The 19992-nt window shown below is 41.1% G+C and overlaps 1 protein-coding gene across 5 annotated transcripts in view; it reads right to left on the bottom strand.

Moving 5' to 3' along the window:
• Positions 1 to 712: 712 nt before the first annotated feature.
• The window catches only part of CREB1 (cAMP responsive element binding protein 1), a 34680-nt gene continuing 15400 nt past the window's right edge, over positions 713 to 19992 (bottom strand). For 3 of the 5 annotated variants that reach the window (XM_079982343.1, XM_079982342.1, XM_079982341.1), the window contains 8 exons: positions 18362 to 18483; positions 16522 to 16668; positions 12793 to 12893; positions 11795 to 11937; positions 10795 to 10845; positions 9721 to 9903; positions 8118 to 8268; positions 713 to 7334 (listed from right to left, as the gene is read on the bottom strand). In XM_079982343.1, coding sequence (XP_079838469.1) covers positions 7190 to 7334; positions 8118 to 8268; positions 9721 to 9903; positions 10795 to 10845; positions 11795 to 11937; positions 12793 to 12893; positions 16522 to 16668; positions 18362 to 18475 — 1035 coding nt within the window. In that variant the 5' untranslated portion in view covers positions 18476 to 18483 and the 3' untranslated portion in view covers positions 713 to 7189. Of the gene's footprint in view, positions 7335 to 8117; positions 8269 to 9720; positions 9904 to 10794; positions 10846 to 11794; positions 11938 to 12792; positions 12894 to 16521; positions 16669 to 18361; positions 18486 to 19992 lie in introns of all 5 variants that reach the window. The other 2 variants (XM_079982344.1, XM_079982345.1) reach the window with 2 other exon arrangements.

Raw genomic sequence — 19992 nt, 5'->3', positions numbered from 1 at the left:
GAGCACGTGCTGAAAAACCCCAATGACCTGCCCCACCCCATCCTGGCAGAGACAATAGGTATCTACCCCTGGAAGCTTGTGTAGAATTGTAGAATGAGAAGGGACCTCCAGGATCTAGTCCAACTGCCTGCAAACCAGCAATATACAGCCGTCCCTTTATGCAGGGAAAAGCCTGCAACCTTGGCATTATCAGCGCCATTCTGAGGAAAGGGGCACAAGCGATCTGTGCTATTATTCTGGTGCAAAATGTGGAGCTGGGAGGTTAGGAGGGCCATTGCTATGGTTTCTACAAATTTCTTCAGCCCTGCCTCCCCATTTCCTAGTCAAGGGAGCAGCCCCCCCCCCCATTTCTTCCTTCCTGTTAATAATGAAAGGTAACATCATTTTTGTGGGTGTGCCAGGGACATGAATGGGAATTCATTCCCATTTCCCATGGGCCCCTGGTACATCTAGATTAGGGGAGCTTTCCGCAGGTGTTCTGAAATACATCTGGTGGCATAAACTCTCCTGCTAGCATACCTGTCTCTTGCCCCCAAAGCAGCCCTTAGGCTGCATCCTAGGGTTCCTCGCCAGCTTGACAGAAAGTATACCTATGATTGGGCTCTCAGAGCATTTCTATTTTATTGTTTTGCTCTTAAGTGGTCAAGTATTGCTGACGTCAACAGCATCAAGATAAATGACCCTCCTTCTCTGAAGAAAAGAGACTTCAAAATGATTTTAAAAGCATGTTTATGTGTCTGCACATAAATGTGTAAAAAGGGTGTTATGACAGTTTATACCACAAACTTTACAGTAAGAAAAAGCACTTTTATGACAATTCACAAATTCACAAGGATCACTTTAATATACAAAGCAATTACTAGCATTCTGAAACACAAAGCAGTTAGTATGTACACAATGTTAATAAAAAGCAGTGTAACTCAGTACATGGGGTGGGGGGAATAAACGCACAAAACAATAATTACAAAATTAAAACAGGGGTGTTTCTAGGAAATAGAGGATTCTCAAATGAAATTAACCCATCCCCAGTTCATATTTCTTTGCTCAGCAATTTAATTTCAAGAGGAAACTTTTTTCAAAGTTCAATACCCTGTTTTGTGCTGATTGTTTTGGGTGAAGAATCAGAAATGGGGGTGAATTTTAGTTTCTCTTAAATAAAAATAGCATAGCCATCCCCATTCCAGAAACTTGAAATTTTGAATTGTGATTTCTTCATGTGTAAACTGCCTTCCAAACGTAACGAAGGAGCTTTAGAGAAGGTGCTTCACTTGCACAAATTTCTCTCTGTGTGTTCTTGCAAGCAGAATGGTCATACATAAAGTAGTAGGGTTGTAAATGGAATTGAAGGTCTAGCATTTAGTTTCTTCTTATTTCAAAACAGAAATAATTCTATTACACAGATATGGAGTGGAGTGGTATCTGGCTCAAGTGCAACTAGTAGAAAACATTTTAAAAACAATCTCCCAATTATTTATCATGACCTTATTGAATACCATCAAACTGTTTTAGGTCTCCTCTCCTCTTTCTTCCTGCCTCAGATTGTCCATCAAATCAATATGCGGCCACAGCTCAAGTGACTGACTGATACAGTAGTATCTTGCTTAGAATGACACAGCCAATGGTTGTTTTTAAATCTGCACCAATCTCTAACTTGGTTCCATTATCAACAGGTCAATCAGGAGGAGAAATTCAAGTGAGGAGAACCCCCAGATAATTAAGAGAGGTTTGATGTGCCTTGGGTTCAATGTGAGGCTAAGAGGCCACATATAAACAATACAGCATAGTTATTGTGGTAGGCAGTGGTGACTGGGTAATATTCAGAAAGCACTGCAAAAGAATGGCAACCTTAGGACCTCGATGCTTAATTTTTGCAGCCACGTATCCATAAATTAATGAGCTAAATCCCAGAGTAGTTGTTCTCAGTTGTCTCATTACACTGGGGTAAGCTATAGGTCCCCTTGACACCAAGCATCCCAGAAATAAATGCTGAATTGGTGAAAACGTACATGTGCACACAAACCCTGAGAAAGTGAGTAAAAGGGTACAGTAAGATGCGGTGAGATTCCTCGCAGGTATAAGCAAGGGAGTGATCAAAATAACAATCCTGAACAAACCCTCATCATTTCTGACTCTGTAAACATGACTTTAAAATGTACGACCGCTCACTTCAAGCTAGCAGGGACCTGCATTTGCAGTACCAAAAATACATTTGTGCTATTAAAAGAAAAAGCCTGTCCGTTCACCTACGACTATGGTTTACATACATTTTGAGGTTGCAGTGTTTCAGGATGCAAATATATCAGAATGAAATATTTGGGACTACCGTACATTCTGATATGTCGTCTACTGATTTCTCATCTTGCAGTGAAGCCATGCAATAATTCTTAAGCTACAGTCAGCATGGAAGATGAACGTATCACAAGACAGTGCACTGCTAAAATTTCAGCACCATATATTTAACAGTTCCAAGCTGGCTGTGCTTCTCAATGTGCTCAGAACAGAGGTTGGTGTACTTTTTATCTAGAAAATTTAGAAGACTTGATAAAATCTATCCATAGGCATAAAGTATGCAACCATGGGTTTATCGTATAGAAAAATAAACCCATTTTAAGAGTCTTTAACTTTACATCAACTCATCTTAATTGCCGGCAGGAAATACTAGGGAGTTGTGCTTTCTGATAAATCTGGGTGTGTTATGTAGCTTCACTCTTCAAGGAAAACAAATCCATGCATCTTACATTTTTTTCATCTGGATTCGATCCTTGAAATGTTCAGTTCTATTCACAAACTACAAAATGAATTCAGCATCACCAAAATTTAGTTTCCCCTTTTCTCATATGATTGTTCCAATCATTAAATACAATCCTCTGCCACATTTCTAATGTCATTAAAAGGACTGTAATCTTCCTAACTTCCAGTGGCCTGTAGATTTTTGGTCCTGCCCTGCAGATCCCCCCGCAAGAATTGCCTCTTTTAAAGTTTATCCTGAGAGTCAGTGGATTAGCTAAAAGTAATGAGATATATACAAATAGTAGGACCACAATAAATATGCTAGACGCTCTTCAGGTTAAGAGCCAAGCTGCATGATCAATACCCTCAAAGGCAAAATTTGAACTGTGACTGTACTGCAACTTCACACTGCAGATGGCAATTGAAATGTTTGCCTCATCACAACATGCCCAAACATTAAAAACTAAGATGTCAGTGGAAGGCTATAGTATACCCTTCTCCTTAACACTAGTTTTTTTTATGGGCAGGATTTTTAAAAATACCGTATTTTTTGCACCATAACACTCACTTTTTTCCTCCCAGAAAGTAAGGGGAAATGTCTGTGCGTGTTATGGAGCGAATGCCTGCGGGTGGCAGGGGGGATCTGCTGTAGTCGTGAGCAGAGGATCCATGGTTCGCCTTCCTTCCCTCCTCCGTAGTTACAAAGCATGGATCCACAGGATTTTTGCATTGGGCTACTCCAAACTCACTGTCAGATCACATGTCTGTGGCCACAGCATGAACCACAAAAATCATATATCCACTATTTCGTTTAGAATATTTTTTTTCTTGTTTTCCTCCTCTAAAAACTACGTGCGTGTTATGGTCTGGTGCGTGTTATAGAGCGAAAAATACGGTACATGTGGGAACACAATCAAACATTCAGTCTCCACCTGCAGCATGTAGTTGCACATTCTAGCCTTCAACAGCACCCAAGGCTGCAGGTGATATATTTGAGCTCATTACCAAAACTGATTTTTGTCATACCGCACGTTCTCACCTTACTGGGAATTATTTAGCTTCAGATAATTGTTTCTGAAATAGAGACACTATAGAACCACCAGACTTGTTTAGACGGATGTGTGCTTTCACACTCAAAAAAAAAAAAAAAGGGGTGGGGTGGGTGGGTCATTAGTTCCCTTTGTATAAAGCAAATCTTTTCCTTTTATTTTATTTTTTTTGCCTTAATGTATAGCTGCCGAAGAGACAAAGCACAAGGTGAAGAATCTGGGGGAAGAGAGGAGCTTAAAACGGCTGACATAATTCCATAATTCACTTTCTAAAAAAATACAAATTGCAGTGAAATAAAATCACTAAATATGGGTAAGTGAACAACAATACAACATATCAATAAGCGCCAGAAGAATGTAGCTCAAACAAGAGGCTGAAGCGTGTGTATTAACACGCATGCACATTCTCTCTCTCACACACACAGAGTAAAACTTTTTTTCTGACCTCAATATACTATAATACTCAGCATTCCTGACTTAAAAGCTCTCAGAGCTATAGATTATATACTGTGTATATATATTTTATATATGTACATATTTTATACATACGCATTTTCCAAGAATATCTGTTAGAAGAACACCCTGGGCAATATTTTAATTGCCTACATGGTACCTTTTATTTTGTAAAAGATAGAAACTGTACTTGAAACCAGACCTATGTATGATGACTACAATGGAGCTAGCCCTTTCTACACCTTTTTTTTTCCCAATTAAGCCTGGCAACCAACTTAGTATTTTAGCAAAATTTCTGTTGAGCAGCAAAGGGGCCAATGCAAAACAACCAGGTAAGACAATCTTGCTGTTTGTTCAATAAATTAGCAATATATAAAATAAGGGTTTGCTTGTTTTTCGCATTCTCTTCAGTTCCTTTTGGCTGTCATAATTACAAAGGACATACCAGTAAAGTCTGAACTTGGGTTACCGAAAACATAAGAAATAGGAAATTGTTGTATTTCATAAGAAATGCCAGATATCTCGGTATTGGGTAAGTAAAAACTGACAGATGTTATTTTATTGCTGGTGAAAGATTCCAGAATGAAAACCCTGAATTGACCTATAGACGAGCCACACTAGATTTTGCAAGCAGTTCATGTTGAGCCTCCTTTGACCGAATGGAACCTGGGAAAGGCTGAAATTAAGCGTAGGATCAGCCCCACCACAACCCATTTGTCTGCTGATATCTCTTGCTGAAATGCAACTCTCTCAACTAATTGCAGGAGATGCCAAGAACACAGCAAGCAGAGAGTTATGGTGGTTGCTTTCCTGATGAACGAATTTTAGATTATTACATAATGTTTAAACAGATTACCTGACACATCCACAGCCAGTTTTGAAAGAGGCTTTCTCAAACCAAGATCAACACATACAATGGTTTTCAATGAGGTTAGCAATTTGAGAAAATCAGCAGAGATCATGATTCTACCAAAATTTCGGGGGGTGAGGGGAACAAACCTCACAAGGCAGGTAAAAATTGTGGATCTGAGTTCTCCATAATCTATCATCCCATTTCTTTGTAGGAACCTGCTTTTGTTTTGTTTAAAAAAATATTATGATGTGAGAATTAAAGGGTTTCTAAAATGGCAGGACTTATTTTTGTTCAAAATGTCTGTATTATTTTATCCACTAGCAGGAGGAAAAGTTTGCCTTGCAAATAAAAATAAGCTGCTTAAAATATGAGGCTTGATAACTTTTTATATTCTTTAATTCTAAAGATTTTGTGACATGCCATGTAAACAAATTTTGTCTTCATCTGATAAAAGAGTAAATTATCAAGATTTGCACTTATTTTCATAAAAAACAAATGCACTATTAAGTAAAATTACTAGCTAAATTATTGCTACAGGTGTTACATTTAACTGATAAAACATTGCAATAGGCCATGTTGGTTTTATCACCTTTAAGAAGATCTGTGAACTAATATTCTTTCAGGAGCAGTCTTATTTTATATGCAGGCTTTTATAGATGAGGATCAAAATAACTGCTGGGATTAGAGATTCAAAATAACTTCATGTTCTCTTAAATAAGTCCATTTTGCCTCCGGAGAACTGATTCCACCTTAAGAAGCCAAAGTAGCTTGAACAAAGGAATTTCTAATGTTGAACGGCTTATTTGCTGCCTTAAATCATATTATATTGATTAATCACATTACTGATTCCTGCAACATACTTTAGGGGAAGTTTTTTTCTTTTTACTCCTTAGGGTTTGAATGTCTGCAGATGAGAAACTTTTACTTAGATCCAGCTTGATCCCTAAATGACACAAAGTCCTACTGAAATCAGATAGCTTAACTGGGATGCAGGTCTGGCTGATGACTTAGGTTTAACAAGTCAGCAAAGTTCAATTTCACACCATCTATGTGCACAATAGGGAGATTAAAAAAAAAAAATTCTCTACCAGGTCACCTGCACGAAAAAGTTAACATTCACTCCTTTCTTCACTCAAGTATGCACTGCTAGTGGTTGCCTTGTATAACATCGCCTCTGGATAATGCAAAACAAAAATGGTGTTTTAATGAATTATTCTTTATGATAATCTCATGGACTTCTAAGCTAAAGCAGAACGTTACCGTTCCTGCTCTACTGCTTGCTAGGAGTCCATGTCCCCTTAGGATATCATAAGCGTTAGATGATTTCTTTACGGGCAATCAAAAGACTGAACACATGAAATATCCTTTTTTATATATAAAAAACAGGAAATCAATGGAATCATCTTTTATCATATAGAAAACTATCTAAAAAACAGATGGAGGTTACAGGTGACTATCCCACCTTCTCCCCAACGCTTCTCTATATGCTCATTTAATTCCTATTGTGTACATACCTACATACCTGAAGTACATGTCTTTTGGCATCATTCTACCACGTAGCTGCAACTGTAAAGTTTGATAATGGACGTTTGAAACCATGCGACAATTTGGCAACCATAGCTTCCTCAGAGCATACCTTGGGTACGCACACATAATACTTCAGGGCAGAGCCTTGCGATAACCATCTCTGAGGGATTCAGATGAGCTCTGTGTTTTAATTCTTGAAAGCATTATGAAATAACCCCCTCTGCGCGCACACACAAAAAACAAAACCCAGCTTCAGAAGTGAATGTTATTATTCCTTGAAGAAGATGGGAGATGAGGAAGTCTCTTCTCTTTCTTCTCAACCAGGATGCACTGTGGTGAAAATAATTCGGGGGAAGGGAGAGGGAAGGTGGGGGAGAAGTGGAGGCAGGTGTTTCAACATTCACAGTTTAATGCAAAGCACAGACGAATAAAATTCTGCAGTTGCTTTCAGGCAGTTTTGCGCGTAGAAAAAAAAAAGAGAGAAATGTTTAGAAAATAAAAAGTCCACTTTGTCTTTCTGGCAGTCACCAAAGCAGTCTTTCTCTGACATTAACAAACCAAAAATGGGGATCTAAAATTAATCCGATTTGTGGCAATAAAGGTCCTTAAGTGCTTTTAGCTCTTCAATCAATGTCTTGTTTTGGTTTTCAAGCACAGCCACTCTGTTTTCTAGACATTTGACATATTCTTTTTTCTTCCTGCGGCACTCGCGTGCTGCTTCCCTGTAGGCAAAACAGAATATTAAAGCTCAAGTCAATATGTTCACTGATTTTAAACTGATAAAACCGAAGCAGAACTAACTGAATAGTATAATATTTATTGTTTGTTTGGGAGTAGAATAAACACAAATCTTCTTTATGGACAGGTGAGCAACAGGCTTCCTTGTAGTTGTGGCAAATCACCATTGCTTGCCTAACGTATCAGGAACCTTCTGAAGCAAAGGGAGGTAATTTCACATATGCCACTAAACTGTATGGATCAACTGTATGGTATATTTACTGTTGTTAGCTGCTCTGAGCCCAGCTTCGGTTGGGGAGGGTGGGATATAAATTATTATTATTATTATTACATTATTATTATTATTATTATTATTATTATTATTATTATTATTATATTTTGCATTTGATATTTTTTCCCCTTTTTGCATGAACTCTGGCTTAAATTCAAATTGCTGGTAAATTGTAAGGAATATTTGCATTTGGTGTTATTTTCCTTTTTGGACTGATTTTTTAGCTAGGTAATTTTGGGGTGTGGTGAGAGGAGTAAGGTACTACACACCACAACTTTTCTTGCCCTTCATGCTGAGGGATAAAGACTGGTGTGTACTGAAGCTACCTTTCGGAGCCACATTTCTGCTTATTTTATTTTTCAGGCACAGCCAAATTTCTGCCACACCCTCAGTTCCACCTGGTAACAAAACCTTCGGCAGGATTGTGGGGGGCGGGGGCGGGTAGAGTTGGGGGGCGGGTCTGCTGGTCCACCTCAGTCCTCCAGAACACACAAACCTGTTCTTCATTAGGCGGACTTCTCTCTTCCGCGCTGCTTCCTCTGCTGGCTGGGTGGGAAGTGCTGGGGAGGATGCCATCACGACACCAGGTGCAATGGTGCTTGTAGGTGCTGTGCGAATTTGGTAGGTCTGGACATCTCCTGAGGCAGCTAAGAGAAAAAAACGGATCAGGGAATGCAGGGGTATTAGGTCTGACAGCTCTGGAAGCCTACACTGGGGACGGGGGGGACGGGGACCTGTCATTTCAAACGAAGAATCTCTCCCCTCATTACCTGAAGCTGCACGGTTGATGACACCTTTGTGTTGCTTCCGTGCTGTGCTGCAAATGTGTAAAGCTTCTGCCTGTGTGGCTGGGCTAAATGTACATATTTACGTAACATGTCCATGATGCGTTTGCCTCTTCCTCCCCATCTTACTTGCCTCTGTGGCTTTGCTCATCCCTGCCCATTCTTACTTTCTGATCCTTTTTCATATGGCCTCCTCACACCCTAGCTCTCTCTTCTACTTCTCTAGCCCAGACCCTTCTCCAATTCAATACATCAGCCCACTTCCAGGCTGCCAGCACTGCTTCTTCCACAGGGCCCCTCCTGACTCTTCAGGATCAACCCTTTCCCAGTCTCCACCATCCCTATCTGCACCCTGCAGTATTGCTATCTGCAACCATTGCTACTGCTCCTCCTACCCAGAACCTTTGTCAAATTATAGGCTTCTGCTGTACATAGCTGTTTCCTCCTGTGTTTCTCCCTGACTCCTTATTTTCCACATACAGTGGTGCCTCGCAAGACGAAAAGAATCCGTTCCGCGAGTCTCTTCGTCTAGCGGTTTTTTTGTCTTGCGAAGCAAGCCCATTGACGGCTTAGCGGATTAGCACTATTAGCGGCTTTTCGGCTTAGCGGATAAGCGGCTTAGAAAAAGGGGGGGGGAGGAAAAAAACCCCGCAGGAACTCGCAAGACATTTTCGTCTTGCGAAGCAAGCCCATAGGAAATTCGTTTTGCGAAGCACCTCCAAAACGGAAAACTCTTTCGTCTAGCGAGTTTTCCGTCTTGCGAGGCGTTCGGCTTGCGGGGCACCACTGTATAATTCTTCAAAGCCACTGCTCTTTTTTTCATCAGGCTTGGCCAGGCACATAATTGTTTTTGTGTGGGTTAGTGAACAGTCATGGTTCAATTAAACTTAAAAGTAACCCTAGGGACTTTCAAGGAGCAAGAAGAGTAAACTCTAGTTTGGGCACCTTTGCTCCAAAAGTAAATAATGTCCCCACCTTTGATAGGGTACTGCTGCCAAAGATTGCTTGGCAGCACCAGAAACAAAACCTTGGAGGAAGGACACTTTTAAAAAACCAAAACCAAAACTATGCTATTGTCTAGCTATTAGCATTCAGAATTCTGGCCCATTACTAACTACTTCATTCTATTGCCCACTATTGCTAGAACAGCAGAGTGTATTGCAGCTTCCTTAGAAACAGGTAAATTTGCTTGAAAGTATGGTGCTTCACAAATATTACATGTGCACAGTGATTCCCTATGGGGGGAAAAATTTCACACATGGCACGTGTCTAGTGCTAAACTTGAGCAAACTGCTTAAAACTGCTCTTCTTTACCTTGTACAACAACTTGGTTGCTGGGCACGAGAATCTGCTGTCCATCCGTGGTCTGTGCGTACTGTAAAATGGTGGTACCAGGCTGTGTTGCAGCAGCATTGGTCATGGTGAGCGTCTGCAGGCCTTGGACTCCATCGGTGCCATTATTAGCCAGCTGGATTGCACCTCCCTGGGTGATGGCAACTGAAAGCAGGCAGATGCGAGTCAGCATATTAGAATATTGACCTCCTCAGTGCCATACACACAACTGTCCTCAGTCCTTTAGTCAAACCAACAATTTGAAAATTAAGTCCGTTTCAAGACTCTTGTTTTTTATGGATGTGGTGCCATTACCGTTGTCATTCCAGGGAAATACTGCCCTGAGACTGAAACCCCAGCAGCTGGGACTGCAATCACCACACAGGCCAATGTTAAAAAACTGTCATCAACTTGCCAGTTATGTTTCTATTCCTTGCAACTATGGTTTGTTTTTTTAACAACCTAATTTAGATAACAATTTCCTCCTGCAGAGTGAAAATATCTACTTTATGGGCAAAATAAATATTCACAACTTACATTTCAAGAGTAACAATAAGACCCTCTAAATATTGATTTTGGTGATCATGAGGTATTTACTATGTGAGATTTTCAGTAATGTGAAAAAATGTGTAGGTCAACAGAATATTAGTTACAAATAACGAATGACATAAAGCTCATCAAAGTTATCAATCTACTTCTGACATGCCTCTATCAAGCTCTGCCCATTCTAATGATTAAGGTTTTTTGTTTTTTCATTTTGTTTCCCCCTCTTCTCTATCCTGCATGGTTATGCTTTCATCTACACCCTTTTCTCAGATCTCCATTCTAGCATTCCTCCGTCTCTTAATCTCAGTTCCTTTTCGTTCTTCACATACAGTTTCTCTTCTGGTTTTTATTTCATGAGTCTATTCTCTTTCATGAAGTCCCTCGGTCTGTTCCACCTCATCCAGACAGCAGCACAAATGCCGTTCACACACGGTCCCCTCATTCAGCGCTTCTAGTACAAGATTCCTCAGCTCCTCCACATTTACACCCGTCCATTCATGCAGACAATACCTGCATGCAGAGCATTGCCATATTGATGGTTGATATCAGCAACACCAGTCCCTAAAAGAAAATCAGGACCACACTGGGGACCAGGGCAAAAAACAGTTGCAAGCACCATGCTCTTCATCTGCCCCCCCCCCACTCCAGCCCTGAAAGTTTACTGAGTAAGGACAATCCACATGGCAATGCTTCTCACATGAAAACTGCAACTGCAACATGGAAGCATGCTTGCATGCAATAGCTATTGCAAAGCGTCAATAGGAGTTAAACTGGAATGCAATCACCATATCACTTGATAAACTACCACCTCAACTGCTTGAGTCAGCTCGTCCTTTGTAGTCATAATGGCACAAGCTGGCACGGTATCTCACACTGAGGAAGTAGGATAAAGCTGTTCTATGGAGGGGCAACCCCCCTACCCGCCAATAATATACCTTCAGCTAGGACAAGTGAAGGGTGTTTGGGCTGAAAAAAGACCTTCAGAATTGTATATAAACAGACTTTGTTGGCTGTGCTGCTACTCAAGAAACCCCCTGTTCTACCGATCCATTGCATCAAGGAAGTGTTGTTTATTTTGCCAGAACAGGAAGCTGGCCTTTGGTGAAAGTAGGAACCTTTGCATCCAAAGGGCACTTTTCAGGGGGAACTCACAGGAACTCAGTCCCGGCACCTCTCAGGTGGGTTCCAGCACCTCTCAGGTAGGCGCCACTGCCATTTTAAGAGAACGACGAAGGTGCTCATGACGAGTTCTCTTTTTCTAGAAAAATAGCACTGTGTCCTGTCTGTATTACCTTTTGGCCTCTTCCCACGTATTTCCTGTTTCTCTCCTTCCAGCATTTCTGACACCACAATTTCAAAACTTGGGAGTGGCAAACGTGGGGCTTCACGTTTTGAGCACTTAGGAAAAATTCATAATATACATACTAAGCATTCTTGCCATCTTTTAAAAACCAAATCTCTGAAGTATTCTTCCTCTCCACTTATCAGATGAGAAACACAAGCAACATACTGTATTGCCCACTGCTTGTCTGGTAAATTGGAGTTGGCACCGTGACAGTCGTGATGGCAGGTGCTGTTGCTTCCTCTTCAGACTTTTCTTCTTCAATCCTTGGCACTCCTGGGGCATCTGAGGACAAGTCGTTCAATATTTTTCTGAAAAGGGAAGAATATTGTAGAAATCTTACCAGGTTCTCGTAGCTTCTGTATTTTTGGGCAGGAGAATTGGTATAACTGGAAGGGCAGGGACGGAATGCCCAGGCTGTCACACTGGCAGGGTAAGAACCTAAGGAAAGCCTGGCTGGATCAGACAGAGGGCACATCCATTTCAATATTCTGTTCCCTATGGTGGTTAGCTAGGAGCATGAAGCCTCATCTGCCATTTGCTCCTATAGCAACAGGTATACAGATGTGAAATGCCTCTGAATATAGCTCTTACTTTCTCAGCAGGACTTGACCTATGGATACCCAAGCAGGATTTGAACACAACACTTCAAGATTAATATCTCTTAGCAACAAACTGTATTTGTTGTTGTTGTTTAGTCGTTTAGTCGTGTCCGACTCTTCGTGACCCCATGGACCAGAGCACGCCAGGCACTCCTGTCTTCCACTGCCTCCTGCAGTTTGGTCAGACTCATGTTTGTAGCTTCGAGAACACTGTCCAACCAAACTGTATACTGAAGCCAAAAAGGATTTTTGCCCCTATTGTACAGTTTGGGATAATCCAACTGATTTCGGTGCACTGGGCCGTATTGAACCTCATCATTGTGCTAGCCTAACAAGACTTCGCTTCCTCTCCTCAAACCGGGTCAGTAGAAGCCCCATGCCAAACATCTGGAACACATTATAGTTATACAGTATGACTATAACTTGTACCGGAGTTTGTAGAACAACAAAGAAACTGATTGTTGAGAAAATTGAAAGCTAAATGACTTCTGTCTGACGTGTCACTAGACAGTAATTATAAGAAGCTGATTTGCTGCATGTGTGTAAGAGAAATTAAATTCCTACCTGTAAGAAGGTCGTCTGGAAAGAATCTCCCTGCGTTTCTGGGAGTCTGTGACACTGTCCACGGATTCCTGTGAATCTTCACTTTCTGCAATAGTGGAGATCTAGGTATAAGAGCACAGTAATGTTACCGTTTTAAACATATTTAAGTAAAAACAGATGTAAAGGTGAGAATATGGTCAGCAAACCCACACCATGAGGTCCTCTTCTATACATGAAAATCTGAAGACCCAAGTACAGTGGTGCCTCGCAAGACGAAATTAATCCGTTCCGTGAGTCTCTTCGTCTTGCGAAGCACGGCTATTAGCAGCTTAGCGGATTAGCGCTATTAGGGGCTTAGCGGCTATTAGCGGCTTAGAAAAAGGGGGAAAAAGGGAAAGAACTCGCAAGAACTCGCAAGACGAAACGTCTTGCGAAGCAAGCCCATAGGGAAATTTGTCTTGCGAAGCACCTCAAAAGACGGAAAACTCTTTCGTCTAGCGAGTTTTTCGTCTTGCGAGGCATTCGTCTTGCGGGGCACCACTGTAGTGTAAGAAACTGTGGTCTCCTATCTACTCTGAACAAACATGCTCAGAGGAACATGGAACTTTATAAAACCTGGCCTCTGCAAAAAGGGGATGTCATTGACGCTCTTAGTAGCAGAAGGCAGGTATGGGATCCATAGGTGGTGTCCGGCCAACACTTGCTAACCTGGTTTACTGGTGAATATGAAAACGCAATAAAGAAAAAGCAAGTAAAAGTCTGTTTCCCCCAAAAAGAAAATAATGTTTTTAAATTTAAAAACCAAACAAGCAAAAACCAAACATGTGTAGATATTGGCAAGGCTATCAGGTGCCTTCACTTGTGGAACATAACTTGCTCAAAGATCTATAGGTACGTCGTCAACATTCAGTATAACCAGGATTTCAGGATTGTGAAACACTTCTTATTATTTCAGCATTCCTACTGCATTCTTGCCTTTAATCGTCTCCTCCTAAATTCCAAGCACTTTTGTTATCAGTTTCTTATCTTGTTTCACTATGCTTAGAAATTCCTGTGTGTCATCTGAACTCTGGAGGGTTTTACATGACAAACAGCATAAACCTAGCTTTAGTGACTGGAAGTATAGGCAGAAGAAATGACAGAACTTGTAAAGCAGCAAACAGGAATCCTTATCAAGATGATCTAAAAAACCTAGTACTGCTTACACAACTGTATAAACAGACTTATGAAGTCTATCTGTTGATTAGTGATTCTTAATAAGAAATCTCTAAAACTGCAATCCTGGGTGGATGCACAATGGCTCAATGCGACAGGGCAGGAGGAAAACCCTGGTATCCCTTTGACTGTTTCCCACTTTGGTTTTTTTTTATTAAAAAAATTTCCATACCACTGGAAACAATAGGAGGAAAGATTTAGTTCTGCTTAGGAGTGTGACTAAATTTCTCCCTCATTTGAGGGTAAGTCACATGACCAGGATGCCTCTGGATCAAAGCTGCTATCTCCTTTTTCGCCCAGCTGACTTCAGAATTCCAATGTTTGCTGGGCTAGGGCTTTGAAGGATCTGCCACAGAGGTAGATCCCATCTAGCCTATGGCCTATGGGACGCCATCTTGGTGTCCTTAGGGCTGCATCCTACATTTATCTCACATTTTTAAGAACATAAGAAGGGCCTTTCTGGATCAGACCAAAGTTCCAACTAGTTCAGCATTCTGTTTCCAATAATTGCCAGCTACATGCTTGTAGGAAGACCACACCAGGGCAATCTAAATTGTTCCTATTGTCATGCTTAATAGCAAATGATTTTGAGAGTGCTTTGGAACCCGCTTAGGGAAAGAACCATATTAAATACCCCTAATTAAGCAGCATAATGAACTGCTTAACGGGACGCAGGTGGCGCTGTGGGTTAAAGCCTCAGCGCCTAGGACTTGCCGATCGAAAGGTCGGCGGTTCGAATCCCTGCGGCGGGGTGCGCTCCCGCTGCTCGGTCCCAGCGCCTGCCAACCTAGCAGTTCGAAAGCACCTCCGGGTGCAAGTAGATAAATAGGGACCGCTTACCAGCGGGAAGGTAAACGGCGTTTCCGTGTGCGGCTCTGGCTCTGGCTCCGGCCAGAGCAGCGATGTCACGCTGGCCACGTGACCCGGAAGTGTCTCCGGACAGCGCTGGCCCCTGGCCTCTTAAGTGAGATGGGCGCACAACCCCAGAGTCTGTCAAGACTGGCCCGTACGGGCAGGGGTACCTTTACCTTTAATGAACTGCTTAAGTCTTTTATTCTAAACCAAGGGTGGGCAGCTGCTTTCTGCTGTAGAGGATACACTAGCTGTTCTAAATTGGTTATTGATTCACATCAGAATATGAACAACTCTTTCAAGAAAACACCTATGTATGTGCAGGTCTTCCAATCACCTAAACACACATCCCTTTTCAGCAGAAACTAAATAAAATGCTATTCTTCTCATATGGTGGACTGCTTCAGAATGAAAACTTAAGAGCGTTTATTTTCCAGCTGCCCCCTTCCCCTTGGAAGGTTTCAGATATGAAAAGGAGGAGATATAAAGCCCAGGCCCCATAACTGAACCACAGGGGAATCCTCCTCAGCTGATGCCTCCCAGGTCTGAAATGCTGCCTATCCTGGCTGTAATTTGTTAAACTTGTGGTGCTGTTGCTGTAGGCACTCCACCAAGGCCTTGTGTCCTTCACTGGCTAGGCTTTAGGGTTTTTCATTTTTTTAAAAAAATAATATTTATTCGAATTTTAAAAATTACAGAGAGAAAAATTTGAAAAAAACAACAAAAAAGAAGAAGAAAAAAAAGATACAGAAAATACAATACAAAAATACAAACAGTTAGAAAAAAGAGAAAAAACAGCTCAAACCTTTACATAACTTTCTTTCCTTTGCTTATTTCCTTGACCTCCTCACAGCTCCCTTTTTTGTAGTTCAATTAGATATTTCAATTAGATATTAGATATTTCAGCAAATCCTTTCCAGCTTTGTTTTTATCCTAATAATTTATCTTAATATACTGTAGTTTTACATTCTCGTCTTTCTCCAATTAAAGAAATCAATTCTTACCTAATCCTTTATATCATTTCTGCTAAAACCACATTACTTCATTCCATCATCCTTCTAACATTCCTTAATTTTGCAATGTTTCTGTAAATAAACTTTAAATTTTTTCCAGTCTTCTTCCACCAACTTGGCTTTAGGGTTTTTCATGGTCATTAGGACAGCCAGATTAGATGCTCCTTGGAGCTAAGCTGGAGTCTACCCTGAACACTCTTTCCCCTCATACATCTCTTTTACAAGGCTAACCAAGCAGCTTCCAGGTATCCTTCAGCAAGCAGCCTTCTCTCGCTATAATAGTTATCTCAAGAAATACTGTTGTGGCTCAGGCCAGACCATGCCTATGTCCAGTAGAAACCGAATTTTTGTTGCTGTATCAGTGGAGGTGGAAAAGAACAAAAACAAGAGCGCAGCAACTTTAAACGGAAGAGATGGAAATGGAGAAAGGGCCTGTTTGAACTTTTTAGTCCTGTCCTGAACATGGCAGTTTTGAAGTCATTTTATCATCTTGCATAGCATGAACTACCTATAAACTATGAAATGGCAAAGGCAAATTGGTATTGTTTAGAATTTCTTTTCAGAAATTTAAAACGTTGCATGCTGATAATAAAGCTCAGGATACAACAGTTTAGGCAATGTTTCTATTTTCAGGAAATAACATGGTTATTTGAAAGGCATTTTCACATACCTGAACTGTCTGGACTTGTGGGGACTGAATAACTGAGGGCTGGGCTGCCTGGATAACACCATGGACTTGAACTGTTTGCCCATTAGGCAGCTGTACTAAGGTCACGGTGGGAGCAGAAGATGTTGCGTGAGCTGCTGGCATAGATACCTAGGAAAGAAAGTAGGAATCATTATGCTAAAACCACAGAACTAATGTCTTAAATCCTTCATTCCTCCCTTTTATGTACTAATAGAGTTAACAAACCTTTTCAACACAAGAATCAGGATGTCACAAGGGTTGACAACTTTTTTATAACAATCATCATATTTTCTTCGAAGGTACTAATGAAGAATAAATGACTACACTTACTTTATACACCTCTTTCACTTTTTCCATCTTATGGATTTATGACAAATAATGAACTTACATGATTATAGATTTCATATTAATATTTATTTATTTTCCATACAACCCTTCTTCCGAGGATCACAGGGCAGTTTGCAATATAAAAACACATAACAAAGTAACAAACAAAAGCAATACCTGTCTGACACCTAAAGATAGGTAATGAAGGCGCCAGGTGAGCCTTACTGGGGAGAGCATTCCACAAATGAGGAGCCTCCGCAGAAAAGGCCCATTCTTGTGTGTCTCCCTGTGGACCTCTTGCGGAGGAATACAAAGGGCCTTAGATGATGATCGCAGAGTCTGGGTCAATTCATATGGGGAGAGACGGCCCTTGAAGTATTGCAGCCCTGAACCACTAAAGGCTTTATAGGTCAAAACCAGCACTCGGGCCTGGAAACTAATTGGCAGCCACTGCAGTTGGGACAGAATCAGTGTTATGTGTTCAGTGAGCAACCTGGCTGCTGAATTCTGCACCAGCTGAAATTTCTGAACCTTCTTCAGAGGCACTCCCATGTATAATGGGAGTTTATGTACTAACAAATAGTGCACTAAATTAGTTTTCATTAAACCATGGTTTGTTTGAGTGTCTGAACCCTGTCCAGTGGCTTAACTATGATTTATTTACTGACGAGAAGCCACTATCTGGAGGCACGACTTATGGTTGACTTATGGTTGACTTGTTTTAACTCTGGCTTGCTGTTAGGTGCAAACCCAGGAACCTTCCTTAACCATGGGTTTTTTTGGCCACCTATCTAATGCTTATTAAGCTACAAAAGCACAATGAAAGAACTGATGGCAAAGAAACCAAACATTAATGAAACAAACCACTGTTTGTTGGGGCGTCTGTGAGACAACTCAGAGTTAACAAACCACGGCTTAACCAGACCTCTGTGTAATAACAAATTCATAACTCTATTAATGTGTTGGATTTGTTTCAAAAACCTGATTTAGTTGATACTGGTGGTTTTAAATAGGATCTTTTTTGTTCTCCAACCAAAACATACGTTTATTAAAGGCTGCTTAAGATCAAGCTTTTTGCTCAAGCATGGAGCTCCTTCTCATCTCCCTTTGTGTCATGCAGCAATTAAATTCAGAAGCTGCCAATGAATAATGGTTTCCTGTTCTATCCAAACTGAAACTTACAGTTGCCAGCTTTGGAACAAGCTGTGTTTAGCTTGTTCTGTAGCGAATAAACACAGTTTTCTCTTTTGGATGAAGCAGGAGACTTCCAGGTTTAATTGCTGTCTACCACGAAGGGAAGAGAGACAGGGATGCATGTAGAGGTAAAAAACAACAACATGATTCTCTGCTGTGGTACTTCAGTGTTTCTTAGTTGCAATAGTTGTAACAAATCATAACAACCTTTAAACCTTTTAGAGTCCATAAGAGATGTTAAAGTTACTCTTATAAACATTTGCTTAAGGACACAACACATCAGTCAAGAACAACTTTGTACCTGCGCTAACGTTGCGATTTGTGGCTGGGCCTGTACTGTCATTTGTTGGTTTTCTGCCTCTGTAACAGCTGCATCGCCACTCTGTTGGTTCTCTGCGCCAGATTCCATGGTCATTTAGTTACCTACAATGGTAATGATTTGTGTTACTATTACAGGGAAGGTGTACTTCTTGCCGTATCTCTGTATATTCCACTCTTAAGTTTCAATTACAGAATTTCTACCGCACAATAAATTCCCGATTATCTGCCAGAAATCTTATGCTATGCTGTAAGTTCCCTCTCATTTACACAATGATTACCTTCGACATAAGTAATAAGGATTACAGTTCTTGTCGCAAATAATGCAAACTAATCGGGAAGTACAAACAATAGCACAGGGACTGCCAACCCAGCATCCACAGGGGAACATACACATGCCAAGGCCTTTCTCCCTCACTCTGTCCTTTGCCGCAGTGCAGGTGTGTGTGTGTGTGTGTGTGTATATATTGGCAGGGGAGCCATCTGTTATAGCCCACAGAAGGCTTTTCTCAAAGCTAATTGTGGCGCAGGAGGGGGGGCTATTTCAGGGATAGTCACAGCTGGGGAAGGGTTAACTCTCACCTCTTCAGCTGCAACTCCTAGCCGCTGAAAACATCACACACAGACATTTAGGCTTGAAAGCAGTCTTCTCTTGGCCACACCAGAAGGCTTCTTTTAAGCCTAACTAGTGAGGAAGAGGCATTTAGAGTCATGGTTGGGGAGTGAATGTGTTAGGTTGTATGTGTGTTTGGTGAACCCAAGTTTATCAGGTTTCCAGATGAGTTCACAGCACGCCCACCCCCACCTAAAAAAAGATGGGCAGCTCCTGCTGTAACACAACTCTGCACGTTTACTCAGAAATACACCCAGCAACGTTTACTCCCTAGTAAGTGTGTTTAAGATTGTTTCCCCAAAAGCAGAACACTTAACATGGCTGGTCATACAGTGGTACATGGCAAGACGAATGCCTCGTAAGACGAAAAACTCGCAAAACGAAAGAGTTTTTCGTTTTTTGAGTTGCTTCGCAAGACGGATTTCCCTATGGGCTTGCTTCGCAAGACGAAAACGTCTTGCAAGTTTGTTTCCCTTGTATTGCGAGTTCTTTTCCTTTTTCTTAAAACCGTGCATTCACTTCGAGGAGCAACTCACAGCACGTGGTGTGGTAGCCTTTTTTGAGGTTTTTGAAGACTTTGGTGATTTTTGAAGCTTTTCCAAAGTCCGTGCTTCGCAAGACGAAAAAATCGCAAGATGAAAAAACTCACGGAACGGATTAATTTCGTCTTGCGAGGCACCACTGTAATAAAGATTGAAGTAATGTTAAGTACCAAAATACTTTACAGCATATATGGCAAAAATATATCTGGAAAGTTTGAGTTACAGCTAATGCCTGAGCTTTACAATTGAAACAATGATTCTCTATGACTGGTTTGCTATCCCTAACAAGCGCTTGCCTCCTTTCACAGCATCCACCTTAATGCAATAACTGATGGACCCCAAAATTAAATGGAATGATCTATGAACCACAGGATTAGATAGGAAATGGTTTTGATGAACAGTTTTTAATATTTAGCAAACCTAAAGGTTTGTGATCTAGCTGGAATGTACATTAGTCCA

This window comes from Podarcis cretensis (assembly GCF_951804945.1).
Source record: "Podarcis cretensis genome assembly, chromosome: 1".
NCBI classification, from domain to species: domain Eukaryota; kingdom Metazoa; phylum Chordata; class Lepidosauria; order Squamata; family Lacertidae; genus Podarcis; species Podarcis cretensis.
The sequence above is the reverse complement of the archived record's forward strand: the minus strand, read 5'-3'. Positions and strand labels throughout refer to the sequence as shown.